Genomic DNA, 17,886 nt, shown 5'->3' on the forward strand with positions numbered 1-17,886 from the left:
AGAACGAACACTCTAAATTGTCCCCAAGAATGATTGTGAGCACAGGTGGTTATTTGTCTTACGATTGGCTGGCAACCGGTTCAGGGTGTACCTCACCTAGTGCCCGATGGCAGCTGGGATAGGCTCCAGCTTGCCCACGACCCCTGTGAAGAGAAGCGGGACAGATAATGGATGGATGGATTTTCGCTTTAATTTGTATGCTTCGGGAGACATTTTAGGTTTTAATATTCAACACTGGTAGAAAATGGAGTGAACTTTCCTAGATCTACACAATTTGAATTGTTTTTAAACCACAGTACCATGTCCTTGTGCCACTATTTTCTTGCACACATGTAGAGGATTAACTGCCTGTTTTTGGCCACATAAAATATATTATAATTTTTTTGACTTGACTTCCTGTTTAAAAAGTTAGAGCATATTTCAATGTTTTGTAAAGGTCAGTTGGTTAAATATTTTCCTAGTTTATTTGTATGGCTTTACAAATGAAATACTTTAAACGATTGTTTAGTAGTAGAAGTAACCTGAACTAAGAGGCCTGAACTTCTTCATGTTGTTGTCATTCAAAAGATATCCAACACGGTGTGTGGAAGTAAATCTTCCAAGAGTGTTTTAGAAACATGTAAAATTGCATTAAATGAGAATAATGGCCGTGTCAAGCCGTGCAGTGTGGTAAGTTTGGAGCTCCCCTGCAGATGAAAGACACATTCCTACTCTGCATGTTGCTGTGTTCCTCAGACAGATTTCCAGCTGGGAACTGCTCTAATCACCTGGCAACAATATTGACATAGAAATAGAAACTCTGGAGAGGACAAGATTCCAGCTCTCTGCCCGTCACACATACATCTGGCTGTCAGAGTTCATAGACGCACTGTAGGAGGAAATGCATGTTACATGTACATGATGGAAAATTCTGGAAGAACAATATATTGTAACTTGGGCAGCATGTAATAGAAATTTTAACCTGTACAATAAACAAAATAAGACCCAATACTGGTTAACTTTACAAAAACTCCTCTCTACTTTAGAGGTAATTAAAAGATGATTTGTTTACAAATGTGCATGGAGCATTTGCTCTGATGATAAACATATTATATTCATATTATATTTTAGCTATGAGCACAAACTAAACACCAAACTTGTGTTTCTTTCATTTCTTCCAGGATCTGTAAAAAATGACAACCAAATCCAATAGTAGCGTTCTGGATGGCAAGGTGTCCTCTGCCCTTCTTCTGTCGTCACCGAAGCGGCAGCGTCTGGTCACCAAAGATGGACACTGCACCCTACGCCCCCCGCTGTGTCCCTCTGGCTCGTGGCTTGGAGTGTCCAGCCGGGCCTGGCTCTTAGCTCTGCATGACGTGTGGGGACAGTTAGTGGGTCTGCGCTGGAGATGGGTCCTCTTGGCCTTCTGTGCATCCTTTGTGGCCCACTGGCTGCTCTTTGCTTGTCTTTGGTATTTGTTGGCCCACATCAATGGCGACCTAGATGTGCTGGATCACGACGCACCGCCACAGGGGCATGTGGTTTGTGTGAAGCACATCACCAGCTTCACCGCCGCTTTTTCGTTTTCCCTTGAGACGCAACTCACCATTGGCTATGGCACCATGTTCCCCAGCGGGGACTGTCCGAGTGCCATAGCACTGCTGGCTGTGCAGATGCTGCTGGGGCTCATGCTTGAAGCTTTCATCACAGGTACACTCATTTCCTCAAGCCTATTTTTGACCAACATGACACTTATTTAGAATCAAATAGAAGTTTCTCATGTTAACAAAAGCAAAATAACTGAAAATATGGCTGTGGCATAGATCACACTGTTAAACAACTTTTTTACAAAATTTTCTAACCAGAGATGCAGGTCAACTTTTGAAGATGATTTTTTTTGCATTTTTTAATTTTACCAGTCTGTGTTTCGATACTTTTTCGGTTTGTGGGTTATATACAAGATATGCAGGGCTGTTTTTACTGTACCCCACAAAAATCCCCTTCTCACCTCTTGCATCTAATTTCTTGTGATCATGCTTGTATACATAACATTCAGATCCAAACACCCACATTTTGGAAAGATCTGGCTTTCTTCCTGTCATCATGAAATATGGAGTGTTTTTAATCCTGTCATTGTATCATCTGTTACGGATATGAGCAGCATTTTGGACAGCATAAGGCCACAGCACTTTTGGTAACCCCTTTTCTAATAGCAGGCACCGTCCCATTTCAAAGAGCGTTCTCCACTGTCTTTCGGCTGTACCATTTTGGTGTGGAGAGTATGGTGATGAAGTTTCAATGCTAATGCCTTTATCCCTCAAGAGTGACTGAAAGGCATTGTTGGTGTATTCTGTACCATTATCCGATCTAATGCATTTGACACTGCCGTATGGGGCAATGTCTGCAAGGAATTTTTCTGTTGCTAAAAGTGTGTCACTTTTGCTTTTGAGAAAATAAACAGACACTGCCCCTGAAAAATTGTCTATGAATGAGACTGCATACTTATAACCATCTTGACTAGTTGGCTCAATGGGGCCTGCCAAGTCAGTGTGCACCATCTCAAGAGGTGCATTAGCTTTTGCATTCAATGTCCTATTTCTACTGTTGATGAATTTTCCTTCTGTGCACACATTGCATTCTACTTTAGAGTTACCTGTAATCGTCATGCCCTTTTCCACATTTCGCAATTTTAACACATCATCCATATTACAGTGTCCCAAGATTTCATGCCATGTTTTGACATCACAAGTCAGATTCACGTTGTCCTTTGACTTCATGTCAGTAAATGACTCATCATAGATTTGTTTGTTGTGATTTACCGTTCTCACGAAGTACAGTCTTTCATGTTCCTCGATGTTGAAGACTGCTCCATCTTTAGGTTATGAGTTCATTTTGTCCTTCCTTGAATGTTACTGTGGCTCCATCAGTTGTCGCTGCTTTCACTGAAATGATGCTTTGAGGGTACGTTGGTATATATAAGGCTTTCTTCAACATGACACCGACACATCTTCCTTTCGCGTCCAGGAGTTAGACCTTGGCATCTCCTCTTTTCAATGCGACATTGTTTTCCCTGGTTCCATCTGCTAGTTCCATAATGTTTTGCTGGGTTGAAAGTCTCATCAAACGTTGTGAATTTGTGTTCCTCATTTACAATATGTGATGTGGCGCCACAGTCCACCATTAATGCATTTCTTTTAGCATTGTATGAGAGATATTTGTGGTTGGCCTTGAACACAAATGTCTTTTCCTCCTCATGATCCTGTTCTTTCTGCCGTTTGTTTTGCTTCATCTTTCATCTTGGTTTTTCTCCTGCATGTTTCATCACTGTGTGTAGCACTTCTGTGGTAGTTGCACCACTTTGTCACCCCTTTTTGGCTGCAATCTCTCACAAGATGTCCACGGTTTCCACATCCGTAGCAGATGACCGATGATATGTCCACTTTCATTACATTGTCTGTCTTTGTGTTAGAGTCAAACTTTTCTGTCTCCTCGTAGCTTCGTAGTCGACTTTTAAACTGTGCAAACGTTAAGTCATCGCTGCTTTGTGTTGTGTGGACGCAGAAAGGCTTGTATGTTTCTGGGAGGCCCTTCAGAATCATAGCTATTATCAGTCCATCACTTATTATCTCCTTTGCATTTCTCAAGGAGGTTACTGCCTTCTCAGCACGTATGACATAGTCAGTTATAGTTTCCTCAGTTTCTTTCTTGAAGGAAGTTAATTCCGTATACAGGGCAATAATTCAGGGCTTACCCTGACTCGCGTAATGGCCGCGTAGTATTTCCAACGCCTTTTTGCCGTCGTCTGCCGCTTCTCTCATCACCAATGACAGGCTTGTGTCGTCGAGGAACTGAATTAGCTCCACGTAGCATTCTGCATTCTTTTCCGGATCGGGTGCGGCGGTAGACAGTATAATGTCTTTCAATCCAAGTATCCTCAAATGGCCGAGGAACTTTACCTCCCAAAGTTCGTAGTTGTTTTCGTTCCCGTCGAAAACTAACCGCTGCCTTCTTCCTACTCCTGTGCTGCGCCTGGGCCCATAACCTGTTGCGTTGGCAGCTTCGTAATCCATATTTCTTTCTTTGCTCACCGCACCGACATAACACTTCGATAGTTTCAGGATGTTTTCATCTCAACGTTTATTTCTTTGTCACGCGACACAACAAGCCTTCTCACAGCCAACTTCCATAAAAGGGCATTACACCTAACGTAAAGTGTCCGCACGTAAAACATGAGAGATTTACGACAGTTGCAAAATATAATTGACATTGCAATAAATATGACATGACATTCAACAAAATACACATAAAGACATATTGACATTTTGGCATATTATTAAATATATCACTCCTTAAAATAAAGAATAGAATGAGAGCATATAACTCAACAATAACAATAAGAAATAAACGACTATTCTAAGGTAATTCCAACAAATTCCAAGGTACCGTATTTCCACAGCCAAAAGACGCTGCGTCTAGTGATGGGCACTCTGAAACCGAAGCTCGGGCGCACGCTTCAAACCCGGAAATAAAATTGCTTCGGAACATTGTTCCGACGCTCCGTTCAGTCAGGAGAAAACACGTGACCTGTGACGTCCGAAACAATAACTGTTTAGTTTCGTTCTCTGAATGAACTCCAGTAAACCCTGTGACTGTCTCCAAAGGGATGTGCGCATCGTGCGGCGACCTCGACGCTCAAATACGACGAGCGTTCGTACTTCTCGGCAGCTTTTAGTTTTCAAATTAAGTGTATTCATTGAACTATCGATATATTGATATACATGTTTTGAAGCTAGACAAGTAGACGTGCATACGATCGTATATTAAGGTTTAATAAAAAAATGAATTTGACCATTGAACATTTGTATATTTAAGTACAGTGACTGCTGGAAATCAGCCACAGTACCGCAGTGGACTTTGTATAATGGGTGGTGCAAAAACAAACATGAAAAAAAGAGTCATATAAAACACTTCTAATTTTATTTTCTAATTTTGAAGACATCATACCACATAGTCGAGACACTTCCGCTCATCGAGGTAGCAGTGAGCGTCGAGGTCGCCGCAAGCGGCGCACCCTTCTCGACGGTTTAAAATATTTATGCGCATCTGTGCCATGTGAGCGGATTTTTCTCAAAACGTGAAGTTGTCAGTAAAAAAAAAAAAAAACGTCTAAATCAAAGTCTGTGGAAAAAGTAACATTTTTAAATAAACATTTTTGAAATACATATACTTTTCCTGTGCCATAGTTTTTGTGAATTTATGTATGTAGAAATTGGTATCCTTTAGTGTGTGAACATATGAATCGTGGTTTCTTCGCGTAACATTTTTTTCACACTTTTGTTTTGTTAAGACGTCAGGAAAAAAATAATGAAATGACATTCACATTACTTAGCTGGACATTAAACAAGGTATGGGGATTTTTTATTGACTCAAAAACTGCCACAATACACAAAAACATATTTTTTAGTATAAAGAACTAGGTATCCAATTATTGTGTCCATGTGTGTATAGATACTAATGTTTTACTGCCTAAAAGCCTCTATAGCAGAGGTATTCAATTAAAAGTCACAGAGGTCCGCGACAAAAAATTTTTTTCCAAATAAAAGGTCCGAACCAAAGTCCAACTTCCCTTAATGTCCAGCCTATGGTCATATTTTTATATAGTTTCAATATTTAGTCATTTTCAACAGAGCGCACTTATATACTAAATATTTAGCAATGTTCCCATTAAACACCTTAATGAGAAAAATAAGTTTGTGACTGCCCTGCCAGTGACTTTAATCTGGGTTGGAACGGAGTCAGGGCCATTGGGATTTCGTAGATTATTTCACACATCTGGGCTTTGTGTTTTTCTTTAAATAATGTTTGTGCAACCGCATTTAAGCACTCCTTCACAACTTCCCCATCACTGAATGTTTCTTTATGTTTCCCCAAAATCCATGGTACTTTTAGTGAAAGTTCGTTTGCATGCCGCTGGGCTGTAAACGAAAATGTAAAAATCTGTTATACTGCACTCGAAGTTCGATGTTTTTTGCCTGCGCTCACCTCAAACTTCAGCGGATAACTTTGCACAAAAGGGCGGTGCTTTGTTTCGTAGTGGCGCTTCGCAATGTTGCGACGGTTTCGGAGCATATGATGCACACTGGTTTTGAATCTGCTGCAGCCAGAACACAACTAAATTTCTCCGTCCATTCATTTAAAACAACACACATCCACCTTGCTAACTTTTTAGCATGGCAAACTGTCTGCAGCACTCTTTTCCGGTCTGTTGCGCAATTGGCAATGGATCGTAAACAAAAGATTTGATTGGCTCAAATCAGTGACGCCTTCTCCGTATTAACTAGAATTTCAGCGTCAACGTTTGCGAATGCGCCCTGAAAAAAATTCATCATAGATTGGTCATGGGTCCGGTCTGAACCATCTGTCGGTCCGGATCCGGGCCGCGGTCCGCCATTTGGTGATGCCTGCTCTATAGTATATGACTGCAGTCTAGTTTTTTGCCACTAGATGTCATTATCACTGAAGCGTTGAAGCTTCAAACCATTAACCTGATGCATGACAGACTAGCATATGTACTGATATTGATGGATCTCAGTCTGTATATAAGGTGCTTTATGTTATTGGGCTCTCAAAGTGCCCTTTAAGGATCTGAAAGTATGGTAAATATCAGATTGACCTGGATTTGAATAAGTACATTTTTGGGCTATAATGTCACACCCCTTCTTCCTGAGAACAACCCATAAACTAGAAATCAGAATCAGAAATCCCTTTATTGTCATTGTACTCAAGTGTGCAATGAGATTAGAGAGCTGCCCTCTCCAGTGCAATACAACAATAATTCAGATAAATATATAAATTAGATAAATAAGAGAATAGTTAGTGCAATGGAAAATAATACTGAATAGGATATATAAAAACACATCACGTTGCTGTTCTGCAAGGTAAGGGTGGTCGTGTGTGTGTGTGAGAGTTTAGAATGGAGATGGCTCTTGGAAAGAAACTGTTTCTCAGTCTATTGGTCTTTGATTTGATGCACCTGTAGCGCCTGCCAGAGGGCATCAGGTCGAACAGGTGTGAGTTTGGGTGGGTATTGTCTTTGACGATATTGAGAGCCCTGCTGAGGCGGTGTAGATGTCCAACAGTGAGGGGAGAGGCAGCCAATAATCCTTTGCGCTCTTTTGACCATCCTCCGGAGCCTCACTCTGTCCGCCTCAGTGCAGCCGCTGTGCCAGGTGGAGACACAGTACGTCCGTCAGCAGGCTCTCGATGGACGAGTGGTAGAAGGCCAGCAGCAGCTTCCTGTCAGGTTGAATTTCCTGAGGACTCTCAGGAAGTGCAGCCTATCCCAGCTATCTTAGGGCAGTAGGCGGGGTACACCCTGGACTGGTTGCTTGCCGATCGCAGGGAACACATAGACGAACAACTATCCGCGCTCACACTCACGCCTAGGGGCAATCTAGAGTGTTCAATCAACCTGCCATGCATGTTTTTGGAATGTGAGAGGAAAACGGAGTACCCGGAGGTAACCCATGCAAGCATGAGGAGAACATGCACACTCCACACAGGAAGACTGGAGCCGGAATCGAACGCAGTTCCTCTGCACCGGAGGCCATCGTGCTAACCAATCGACCACCGTGCCATTATTATTATCATTATTATTATTATTACTACTATTATAAATATAATTATTATAACTGAAGTCAAAAGTGAATAAATACTAACTCTTATGAAAAATTAAAACTATTATAACCCTGGTGTGTGGCTGTGTTTATATACATGGAAAAAATGTATAATGGACATTATAATTCTTGTTTGTTCCCCCCTCATTTGCAATTGCTGTCATACCTATCCTCTGAGGTGTCATGCACCAGGCTGTTGGGGGTTGTTTTAACACCCATAAAGTTATCTTGTCTTGTCTTGATATCAATTTTAATTAATATTGAGAGATGTGATCAGGTCAACCACTGTTAAAGGGACACTTTTATGAGCTTAACATTGGCACTTATATAATAGGTTTGCATGTAAAAATTACATCAGTACTAAAATGCTTCCCCCTAAAAGACTGTAGTGATTTAAGTTTTTTTATTGTGATGAGATTTACGACAAATTGGCACGCCCATTGTTATTTTTTTTTTAGGGGGGGGGGGGGGGGGTTTGGGTATCATCTATGTCACAGCAGGGAGGCAAGCGAGGTTATATTGGCCACTTTGTCTGGATTTGGCCGGACAGATACTTTAATATTAAACCTAATTAAAACCTCAGTGTTACTTTAAATGAGAGACATAGTGCAATATTGAGTCAGGTGACTCAGGTTGCAGATGCAGAAATATTTTACCTTAACTTTGACAACAAGTGATGGTGCATACGGTGACTCGAGCCATGTTTTTATTATCATTGACTCACAAAACTTAAATATACACAACCCCTCACTGAGCAAGTCAGCCATCTACAAACCTTATGCTCAAAAAACCCTATGCTTCCTGCCTCATTCAAACCTCAAGTCATCCATATTTCCTTCTTTCATTTGATGCATTTTCACCCCATAGCACAGGTAAGATTCGTTAAAGACATGTCTGTCATACATTTAGACAGAAATCATTCTCCAAGAAAACAAGAAACGCATACTAAGTGTGATTTATTTTCCAGTTTACAGGCAAGCATCATCATTTCCATTGCTTCAGGGATCAATTATTTTTGAGTTGGTGCCTGACAGGGGTGTCTCAATGCAATATTTGTAGTGTATATCAGTCCGATACCAGCCAAAGAAACAATATTGGAATTTATCTGTCAACATCCAAAATCTCAGATGTTAGCACTCAGCAGTCTGTTTGGGAATCCGCTTCTTGCCTTGTATCCAGCAGCGTATGGATCTTACATCCAGATCCCAAATGATCAAAACAAATACCCTTTTAACGAGGATGTCATACTTTTTTTTTTCATAACTATTTAAGTTATTTTGTTTTTTGGCAGTACATCATGGAGAAGGACTTGGAATGCTTCTTGCAGTCAAGAGATGTTCCCTTTTGTTTAGCACTCGCTTCAGATGTCTTCAGCTTATTTGGAAACCGTACTTAGTATCAAGAACTGATTTGATGTCTTTGCATTTCAAGCAAATTTCAAAGGAATTCAATTAAACTCGCCCAAAAGTATATAAACGTGCATTTTAAAAAAGCATTACCTCGCAAAAAATTGTTGCCTTATCTTGCAAATTTAGCGAGGGAACACATTTTTTTTTTTTTGTGTGTGAGGGAAAAACTTTTTTTTTTCAACTTCCATTTCCCCTAAGGTGCTCCATAAAATCAAAGGGCTGCTTTCATATTTCCTTCCAGGAATTATCTTTGTCCAGCTCATATAGAGGTCACTTTGCTATTTCATCGCACAGGCCTTAAATGAATGAATGGCACTTTCATCTAAAAATGTATCTAGATCTTTTTACAATATTTTTTACCAGACAAATTGGAGCTGCAGATTAGGTTTTCTGGAGTTGAATGCTAGTAAGACTAGTGCTTCTTTTAGGGAACATGTAAAAACAAAAAAAACAAAAAGCACATGTTCGTGCAGTGAAAAGAGGAAAGTAATTTGCCAATTCTCTCCTCACTACCAGGTGCATTTGTGGCCAAGATCTCTTGTCCTCAGAAGCGAGCCGGAGCCATCCAGTTCAGCCACCAGGGCGTGGTGGGACAACACCAGGGCCAAACTTGCCTCATGTTACGGGCTACAAACCTACTGCGGCGTCCTCTGGTCGACGTGAAGGTGAGTGCTGTCCTCTATGAGGAGCATGAAGGCCAACCCCTTCACCAAACGTCCCTGGACTTCTATGTGGACAACATTGGCCAGCATCCCTGCCCCTTCTTTATCTTTCCACTCACCTTTTACCATCCGCTGGACCGCCGTAGCCCGCTCTACCCTGCCCTGCGTGAAGGCACGTCCAATCACTTTGAGTTGGTGGTGTTCCTGTCAGCCTCGCAGGAGGGAACGGGGGACACCTGCCAGAAGAGGACCTCCTACCTGCGCCAGGAAATCCAGTTTGACCGTTGCTTTGCGCCTGCCTTGGGACTGGATGCCTGTGGAAGATATGTGGTGAGCAACCATCACTTTGACACGATGCACTCAAAGGACCCTTTGGATAAGGACTGTGTTGTGCAGATCAACGGTGATGGCAGTGACAGAATGGAGTAAGGATACGGGAGAGGAGGTTACCTGGGACAAGGGGCAGTTCATGAGGTACAATTGTGGAGGGTAGATATGGAGCAGGCACAGTATTTTGTCAGCCGGGAAGTAGATGATTTGCGGAAATTACAGCTTGTGTTGAATCGTTTTTAATTGTTAAACATTTTATCTGTTCCCAGAGAAAAAAGGGCTCTTTATTTTCTGCGTTTAACCTAACAGCCTAATTCCGATTAAAATCCATCAATCCATTTTATTTAGTGCTTTTCCTTCTGGGGTAAACTTGAGATAGGGTCCACCATACTATACTGTACTGGCCAGTCAATTTCAAGATTCAAACTTGGTACCGCTTGACTGCGTTCCAATATTCCACACTGCTGCCATGAATTAACATAATATAGTACGGTAATGTGCTTTATTTTTATTTTAGCTATTTGGACCATTCTGGCGCAGTTCACATCCTCTCACAGTGCTTGGGTTGCTTTCTTATAGTTTCTCATCTCCTCACCGCATTCCCAAAACATCCAGGTTCAGCCGGATACATGCATACCAACACTTGTCATGTGAAAGATGTATTCTAACCACTCTGCGGATCAGTCCAAGTTTGATTCTGACCACACAAGGAAAGATTTGTGAGCATTTGTCATTGAATTTTAACTGTCTGCTTCGACCTTTTTCCAAGGAATGGAGGAAGGGCGGAGGGAAAGCTCATTATACGACCCACGCATACAACTTATCAGTCGGGACAATGTTTTACAATCCGGCCTTTACTGACTTTGATCGGAAGGGGGGCAGTCAGTGGCCATGTTTGCACAACTATTGGTATGTGTGTATCCAAGATGAATTAACACTACATTTGTTCACATCTGAACCTCACACTTGACATCACACGACAACTGTTAACCTTTATTTCTCCCACGAAAAGTGTATAGATTTGAGAAAAAAGCGCACCAGTTTGAAAACTCACAACCACTGAATATTAACCACTTCCACTTATACTGTAGACTTGTGTCTATACAACCCCACTCGAGTCACATGCAGAGACCCAGCTTACAGCATTTTACATTGTTGAATGTGTTGTTTGTGCCTTTCAAACAGTCTGCGCTTTCAGTTATTTAATTTGGCTACACTGTGAAAGCCTAATTGATGACATTTCAAGCAGTCAAACAGTGTGACCTTTGGTGAATGCTGAAGTTATGGAGTCTTTAAAACTGTGTGATTATGTGTCACAAGATGATGGGACTCTTAAAATAAGGCAAAAACTGCAGTCAATGATGAAGCACAAAGGCTTTAAAACCGTGACACACTTCAAAGTACCTTTAATGACGATGTGACATTGTCTTGATTGGATCATCGGCCCCATTGTCATTCCATCAAATCAGCAAAGATATTCAAATTACATTGGTAATTGGAAACAGTCAAATTAACGGTATATAATGTTTAACATGGTCAGCAAATGCAAGTGTGCCGCAAATAGCCTATTACAAAGGGTCAAGAAAAATGTTGATTGTTTGGAATTTGTTGTGTTTTGTTTAGTTTCCTTTTTTCACTATAATTGAACAAATATGATATTTCTAAGAAGGATGAGTGCATGAATGTGTAGTAAAGAATGAATGTATCTATGTATGCATCTATGGAAAGAAGGGACAGAATGCAATGACCGCACTGTTAACCTTAAAGTGCATTTATCGCTGATCTGTGACCACTAAACACTTATGATGGATAAGAGTTGACATCAACAGGCCGGCATGGTTCAATATTGTCCATTCAATGTCCGTTTTTTATCTGCATTATACAACAAACAAAATTAATGTTTTGGTTCCACACACCAAGGCCAGCTTGAACCCTGAAGCTCAGAACTGTGAGACTGATGTACAAAACACTCACTGTCTCAACTGTAATAAACATTTTAGCGATCAATATGAAAAACATTTTACACACAAAGACATCATCTCCTTTTACAAATAGTGCCGGAGATCCAATGTGTCGTCAATACAAAGATAGATACACACAGTTGATGCATTTGTGTGGCAGTTCAATTTAATTTAGCCATCTGCAATGTGGTAGGGCAGCATTAAGAGTGTCTTGATTAAAAAGAGCTTTATGAAGAAATTTGTAGTTTGAAGAATCGTACTTTGGCTAATGTCAACCCTTTCTGACATTTTCAAACAAAGAAACTAATGAAAGAGTGCTGACAATTGATTGATTTGTAGATGACTACTTTTAATTTTGAAAAACTAATTTGACAAATCATCTCATAAATCGTAGTTTTTATTTATCAAAGATGACATTTTTCTATGTGTTGTATTACATAATGGGTGCTTGTATTGTCATTGGTATGATAAAGAATCACTGCACAATCAATGTGTTTTTAGCTGCTTCAGCTAAGTGAGAAGGAACACTCCACAGCGTATGATTGTGATGGGTGAGACGTCACTTTTTCTCACATGTTGTACAGTGTACATTACAAGAAATAAATATTTTCTAAACTAGTCTGACTAAAGACTTTTTTTCTCAATATGAGTTCTCAAGTCACACGTGATGTATAAGGTGAAGGGCTAAATAGACACATGGGAGTAGCAATGCTGCTCCCACGTGGTGGTGAGCGGTAATACATGTTTCTGAGTGCAAGCAAAAATTCATACACAAGACCGGAGCGAGGACTTGAATCCTGAACCTCGTAACCATGAGTCATATATCGAGTGTTAACCTTTTTTTCCCCCACCGTAAAGGTCATTGGAATGTTTTGGAGAAACTATTTTTTTCAGATGGTCAAGTCAAAACGTGAATTTTTTTCCCACATCATGAATTTATTTACAATTTTCATGATTATCTTTTACAGCTAATGAAAAGCCAAAATTCATCACCTCAAGAAATTTGAATATTATTAAAGAAAAAATCAACATTACTTTGAATCTAAAAATTACAGCTGACCTGTGCTTTTACAGTTATTACTATTATTGTGACCGGGTCACAAAAGATAGGAATCCCAAACTACCGTTGACCCCTTCTGTGAGGGACGATCAACCAGCACATTTACAAAGAGATCCTACTGCATTTACATCATTCGGTGCACGAGAAGAGGTGAGAGTTTTGGCAGCCAAATTCATAGCAGCTTCACCATGACTTGACGTCATATTACAATGCTGAACATCTGAAAGTTCCTGGCCAAGAAGGAAATTGCTGTGTTGGCTCTGTGTGATTGCTCCCTCTTTCCCAGGTGGCCTTCCAGGAGTATATGGAGGTGTAGCAGGGCTGAAAAGGTACATTAGACTTCAAAAGGGTTAGTTCAAAAGGGGAAAACTCATCTACCTTTATCTGTTGGTTTTCTTCATTTAGTTAAAAGGGTCAAACAGAAAAATACAGCATAATCCTGTTTAATAGTGATGACTTGAATTTAGTATTCTTCAAAAAAGAAAAAAAAGCTGGTCCAACATGTTAATTGAATTTAAAAAAATGCTTTTGCTAAATGTCCCAACTGACACACTAATCGTTTGGTTTTCACTTATGTGACTATAGTACCCACTATCAATAATGAGGCTGATTCATTTCATCACATTTTAGTCTTGTTTATTTTAGGAAGCGTGATTACAGAATATATTTTCAGATGCGCAAAAATATATTTCACAGATCATTTGAATGTTTGGCAATTTATAAGCCTCTGCCGAATCAAATGATACTCTATATAGCATTTTTATCTATGAAAAAATACATGGTCATTTTTTAACAAGAAAATACAAGAGGCTAAGTGATACACACAGTAGTCACTCATTGCTATACAAGTACAACACGCAACCAATAAACAAACAGAGAATTAAGGGCAAGATCAGATCTCTTGAGCTGTTACTGACATGTCGTTTCACTTTGACATTACATTGCTGCTTTTAAGTCGTACTTAACGGCTCTTCTTTCATGTATTATTACATTGTGGCTAACAATTGAGTGAAGTTGCATCGTTGAGTAAGTTCATAGTGTTTCTTTTATCTTTACCGCTTAATATGTAACACTTCACATCTTTCTGCAAGGGATGGATTTTAAAGTACACATTGCTGCAGTAATGACAGGAGGAGAGAGGATGACAAGTGGTGGTGATTGCAAAGAGGCAGCAAAATACATTTAACACATTTCAAGGTGATTGTTTTTTTTTTTAATTCTACACACAAAGAAACAAACTCAAACTATAAACTCCAGACCTCAAGGGCCGCTTTCCTGCATGTTTTTCACAAGGATACCTATGGTCCAGACTGCGAGCTCAAGAACAGTAGCTTTAGCCCGAATTCTCATGAAGATAAAAATTGGCCCACCAAGCTGGTGTGCAGCGGTCAATTTGCATGAGAGGGACACCCCCCAAAATCAAGCAGAATTCAAGAGGCTAGAAAATGTGTACTATAGTTCTGATCAATCCATGCTGAGCTAACTGAATTTTTCACATATCAAGACTCCTGAGAATTATGACCAAAGCATCATTGCATATTTTTAATCAGAGTCAGGCAGAATTAACTGCCAGCACAGGTATCCAACTCAAGACCTGGGGGCCCAGATGTGGCCCGCCACATCATTTTATGTGGCCTGCACACACAAAAAAGTCCATTGACTTTTTTTTTGGGGGGGGGGGGGGGGGGGGCGAATAGCAAAATTGCAACTTGTCTTCACTTTTAAAAGTGTTGCAATATTGCAAACATTTTAGGTTACCAACCACCTATTTAAAAAAAATAAATAAATGTAATATTTGGAGTTTGTACTGGCCTCTGATTTCAAATCCAGTTCATCAAGTTGTGTTTGTGTCATATGAAACGAGCATGCATTTATTGGGGGTATAGCCATGATGCGGCAAAATACGACAAAATTAGTTTGACACGCCTAACTTAAAGGGAGAAAGTACAAAGCTACTGAAATTTCCTGCCTTTGCAGCAGTTATTGATCGTTACACATTGACTCAACTGTATTTCATGAGGATATCAAATTTGAGATTTTGGGAGACAGAACAAGATCTAAACAAATTACCACTAGTTACATCAAACACAAAATGAGAAAACTTCACACTTTCACTGCATGCTCCAAATCAATAGCAGGCCGTGCATGCAGTAGCAAGCCATTCAGCAGGGTTTCTCCTACTTGTTAATACCATCACCATCAAGTCGCATTCATAGGAACCACCAATGAACAAAAACAACATGGTCTGGACATACCTCTCCTTACATTGAACAGCTTCTCTGAAAAAGTCCACCTTATATTCAATTTTAAGTATGTTCCAAACATTCAATTTCTCCTCATTGGGGACCTCACAATTTAAAATGTGGGAAGATTGCTATTAACAAATCAAGAGGATAAAAAAAAGAAAAAAAAAGTTGATGCAAATCAAGAGGATAAAAAAAAAAAAAAAGTTGATGCGTGGCCGCTGGCATTTGACATCAGAATGGTTAGTAAAACAGCCCCATTGCCAATACAGTTGAAGTTATAATGGCCGGCTTGATTCTGAAGTGCTTGCCACTTCAAATCTGACATACACTACTGGAAACAGTGCAGCAAAGAGAAATGGTTAAACATTGAGAGAATACTGTAGGCTGATGGAAAAAAATTTAAACAATCTCATGGCAAAATGATTCAAATTTTCATTGTAAATGTGGGCTAACAAGCCCTGACGGCCAACCATAGTTCAAATGCACGGTAATTTGACAAGTAGGGTGCGAAAAATATCTGGAAATCAATGATCAATTCTTGAATCTTAATAAATAAGTTAAAAGTAAAAACAAAATCTACAGTAAGGGCTTGTACAAATTATTCTGGAATTAACATGCACCCTGAGAAATTATTTAATCACAAAGATTCACGAATATTTTCTTGAGTGAATGTAATGAAGTGATGAAAACCAATTTTTTTGGTCTGGGGATATCATCAGGTTTATCATAGGAACAGAACGCAGAGGCCAGCCAAACATTGGAATGTAACATGTTTAAAGTTCCAGGACTATGTTGAACTTAATCAGACATTGTGCCAATTGTTGTGGGAAAAAAAAAACATTTTAAAAGGGAAGTTAAGTCAAAAACATTTAAAATGTGTTCTATTTGCCAAACTCACCGGAACACGATAATCTGGTTAATATTGCGTTTGTGGAATAAGAATTAGAAAATCTATCTCCGGTTGCTGTCATAGGTGCATTTGTCATGACAAATGACATCACAATGCATAGCGAACGCCACATGACTGAAAACAGAAGATTTTTGACTTGACTTCCTTTGTTAGAACAAGATTCTAGGCACTTCCAGTTCTGTATGCTGAGTTTGGACAACTCCCTCATGATTCATCTTCTAAACAAACATTGAAATTGTGGTATCAGTTTGCACATCACTGCCAGAAAGAAGATATGCGGCTAATATTCATTTAAAAATGCAAATCTGAAGTTGAAAGTTGAGTGCACTCAAAATATGTCATGCATTAGTCCAAAGGTATGACTTCAAATAATTGCTCACAGCTGCATCAGGCTATTTTTCTTGATAGTCACCTTAAAATAACGACCAGAGTTCTTTTCGTCAGTTTCATCACAAAACACTGAACCAAATATGAAATATATTAATGAATAATATAATTTCAGAGGTGGAATGGCATGATGTAGGTGATTCTAGCACATCATGAAATGATTTGATGGCAAAAAAGTCATTGATGAAAAAATGAATGACCCAGGCCAGAATGATTTTATGTTAGACCCAAAACTCAAAGTCAGGCGCTAACATTGGAAGAGTCCTTTTCCCTCCTACCAGCCTCGTGAGGCAATATTGTCCTGCAATTATTTATTGAAATATATTAGTCCAACAAACACACAAACTGAAAGTTTCTCTCCAATATACACACATGCAAATGGAATTGGGAGGGGAAAAAGTGAGGGTGAAACAACATGAACATACTGGAACATCACACTGCAAAGACCCGATACAGACAAGAATACAACGTACATTGAAGCCAATGAGAGGACGCTCAACAACATATACTGTACAGTGTTTACGATATACTCCACCAAATGAATAGTTTGACTTTCGGGTGAAAATGCAATGCAATGGCACACTCACAGACATACACATATTTGACTGGTCCCTATTTGTTTTCTTATTTGATGTAGTGCATTTACCTTTTCATTGCTAAACACAATTAATCATAATAATTTTGCCCGTATATTTAAGTGAGTGTTTAACTAACTTTGTTATAAAGTGCCAAATTATGAGAATTATCATTGAAGAATATAAGTAACGTGAATGTACTTTTAAAATCCAACTAACATTGCCGTCTTCTTCCTGGACAGCGTCAAGAGCAGAAAGCTGACTGAAGCTGCTTGAAGGCGGCTTGCCGCTCTTTTTTTTCCACTTCCTGTTTCTTGCGTTCTTCCTTCTCCTCTCGGATCTCAGCCTCAAACTTGCTGCCCACAGACAGTGCCTGCATCTGGTGACACACACACCCCCACGCACACACACACACACACACACAACATTTCTTTGCATACTAATTGTCATTATAAAGCATCGACATCTTATGATGGCCTAAGATTTCGCACTGTACATCAATTACCCTGCTCAGCGCTCGGTTTAGAAGCTAAAAGAAATGGACTTCCTGTAAGAGTGTATGTATTTCTACATATGCGGTCGAAATGGTCCCGTGCGTTCTTTCTCAAAGAATCCCAGTGTAATCCACCTAGTCAGCAGAAGCATAAGCTCTCTGCCTATTTCCATAGAAGGGCATAAAAAGAGGTGTGAG

At 39.8% G+C, this 17,886-nt stretch overlaps 2 protein-coding genes across 3 annotated transcripts in view; one reads left to right on the top strand and one right to left on the bottom strand.

The window, feature by feature from the left end:
* Positions 1 to 12,560, top strand: part of kcnj13 (potassium inwardly rectifying channel subfamily J member 13) — a 26,233-nt gene extending 13,673 nt beyond the window's left edge. For both annotated transcript variants that reach the window (XM_088300322.1, XM_088300323.1), the window contains exons 2-3: positions 1,161 to 1,689; positions 9,581 to 12,560. In XM_088300322.1, coding sequence (XP_088156448.1) covers positions 1,173 to 1,689; positions 9,581 to 10,155 — 1,092 coding nt within the window. In that variant the 5' untranslated portion in view covers positions 1,161 to 1,172 and the 3' untranslated portion in view covers positions 10,156 to 12,560. The remainder of the gene's footprint in view (positions 1 to 1,160; positions 1,690 to 9,580) is intronic.
* Positions 8,597 to 17,886, bottom strand: part of efhd1 (EF-hand domain family, member D1) — a 36,226-nt gene continuing 26,936 nt past the window's right edge. The window contains exon 4 of the mRNA XM_088300325.1: positions 8,597 to 17,574. Coding sequence (XP_088156451.1) covers positions 17,440 to 17,574 — 135 coding nt within the window. The 3' untranslated portion in view covers positions 8,597 to 17,439. The remainder of the gene's footprint in view (positions 17,575 to 17,886) is intronic.

This window comes from Idiotropiscis lumnitzeri, chromosome 7, assembly GCF_059441095.1.
Source record: "Idiotropiscis lumnitzeri isolate Australia: NSW breed Sydney's pygmy pipehorse chromosome 7, RoL_Ilum_1.0, whole genome shotgun sequence".
NCBI lineage: Eukaryota > Metazoa > Chordata > Actinopteri > Syngnathiformes > Syngnathidae > Idiotropiscis > Idiotropiscis lumnitzeri.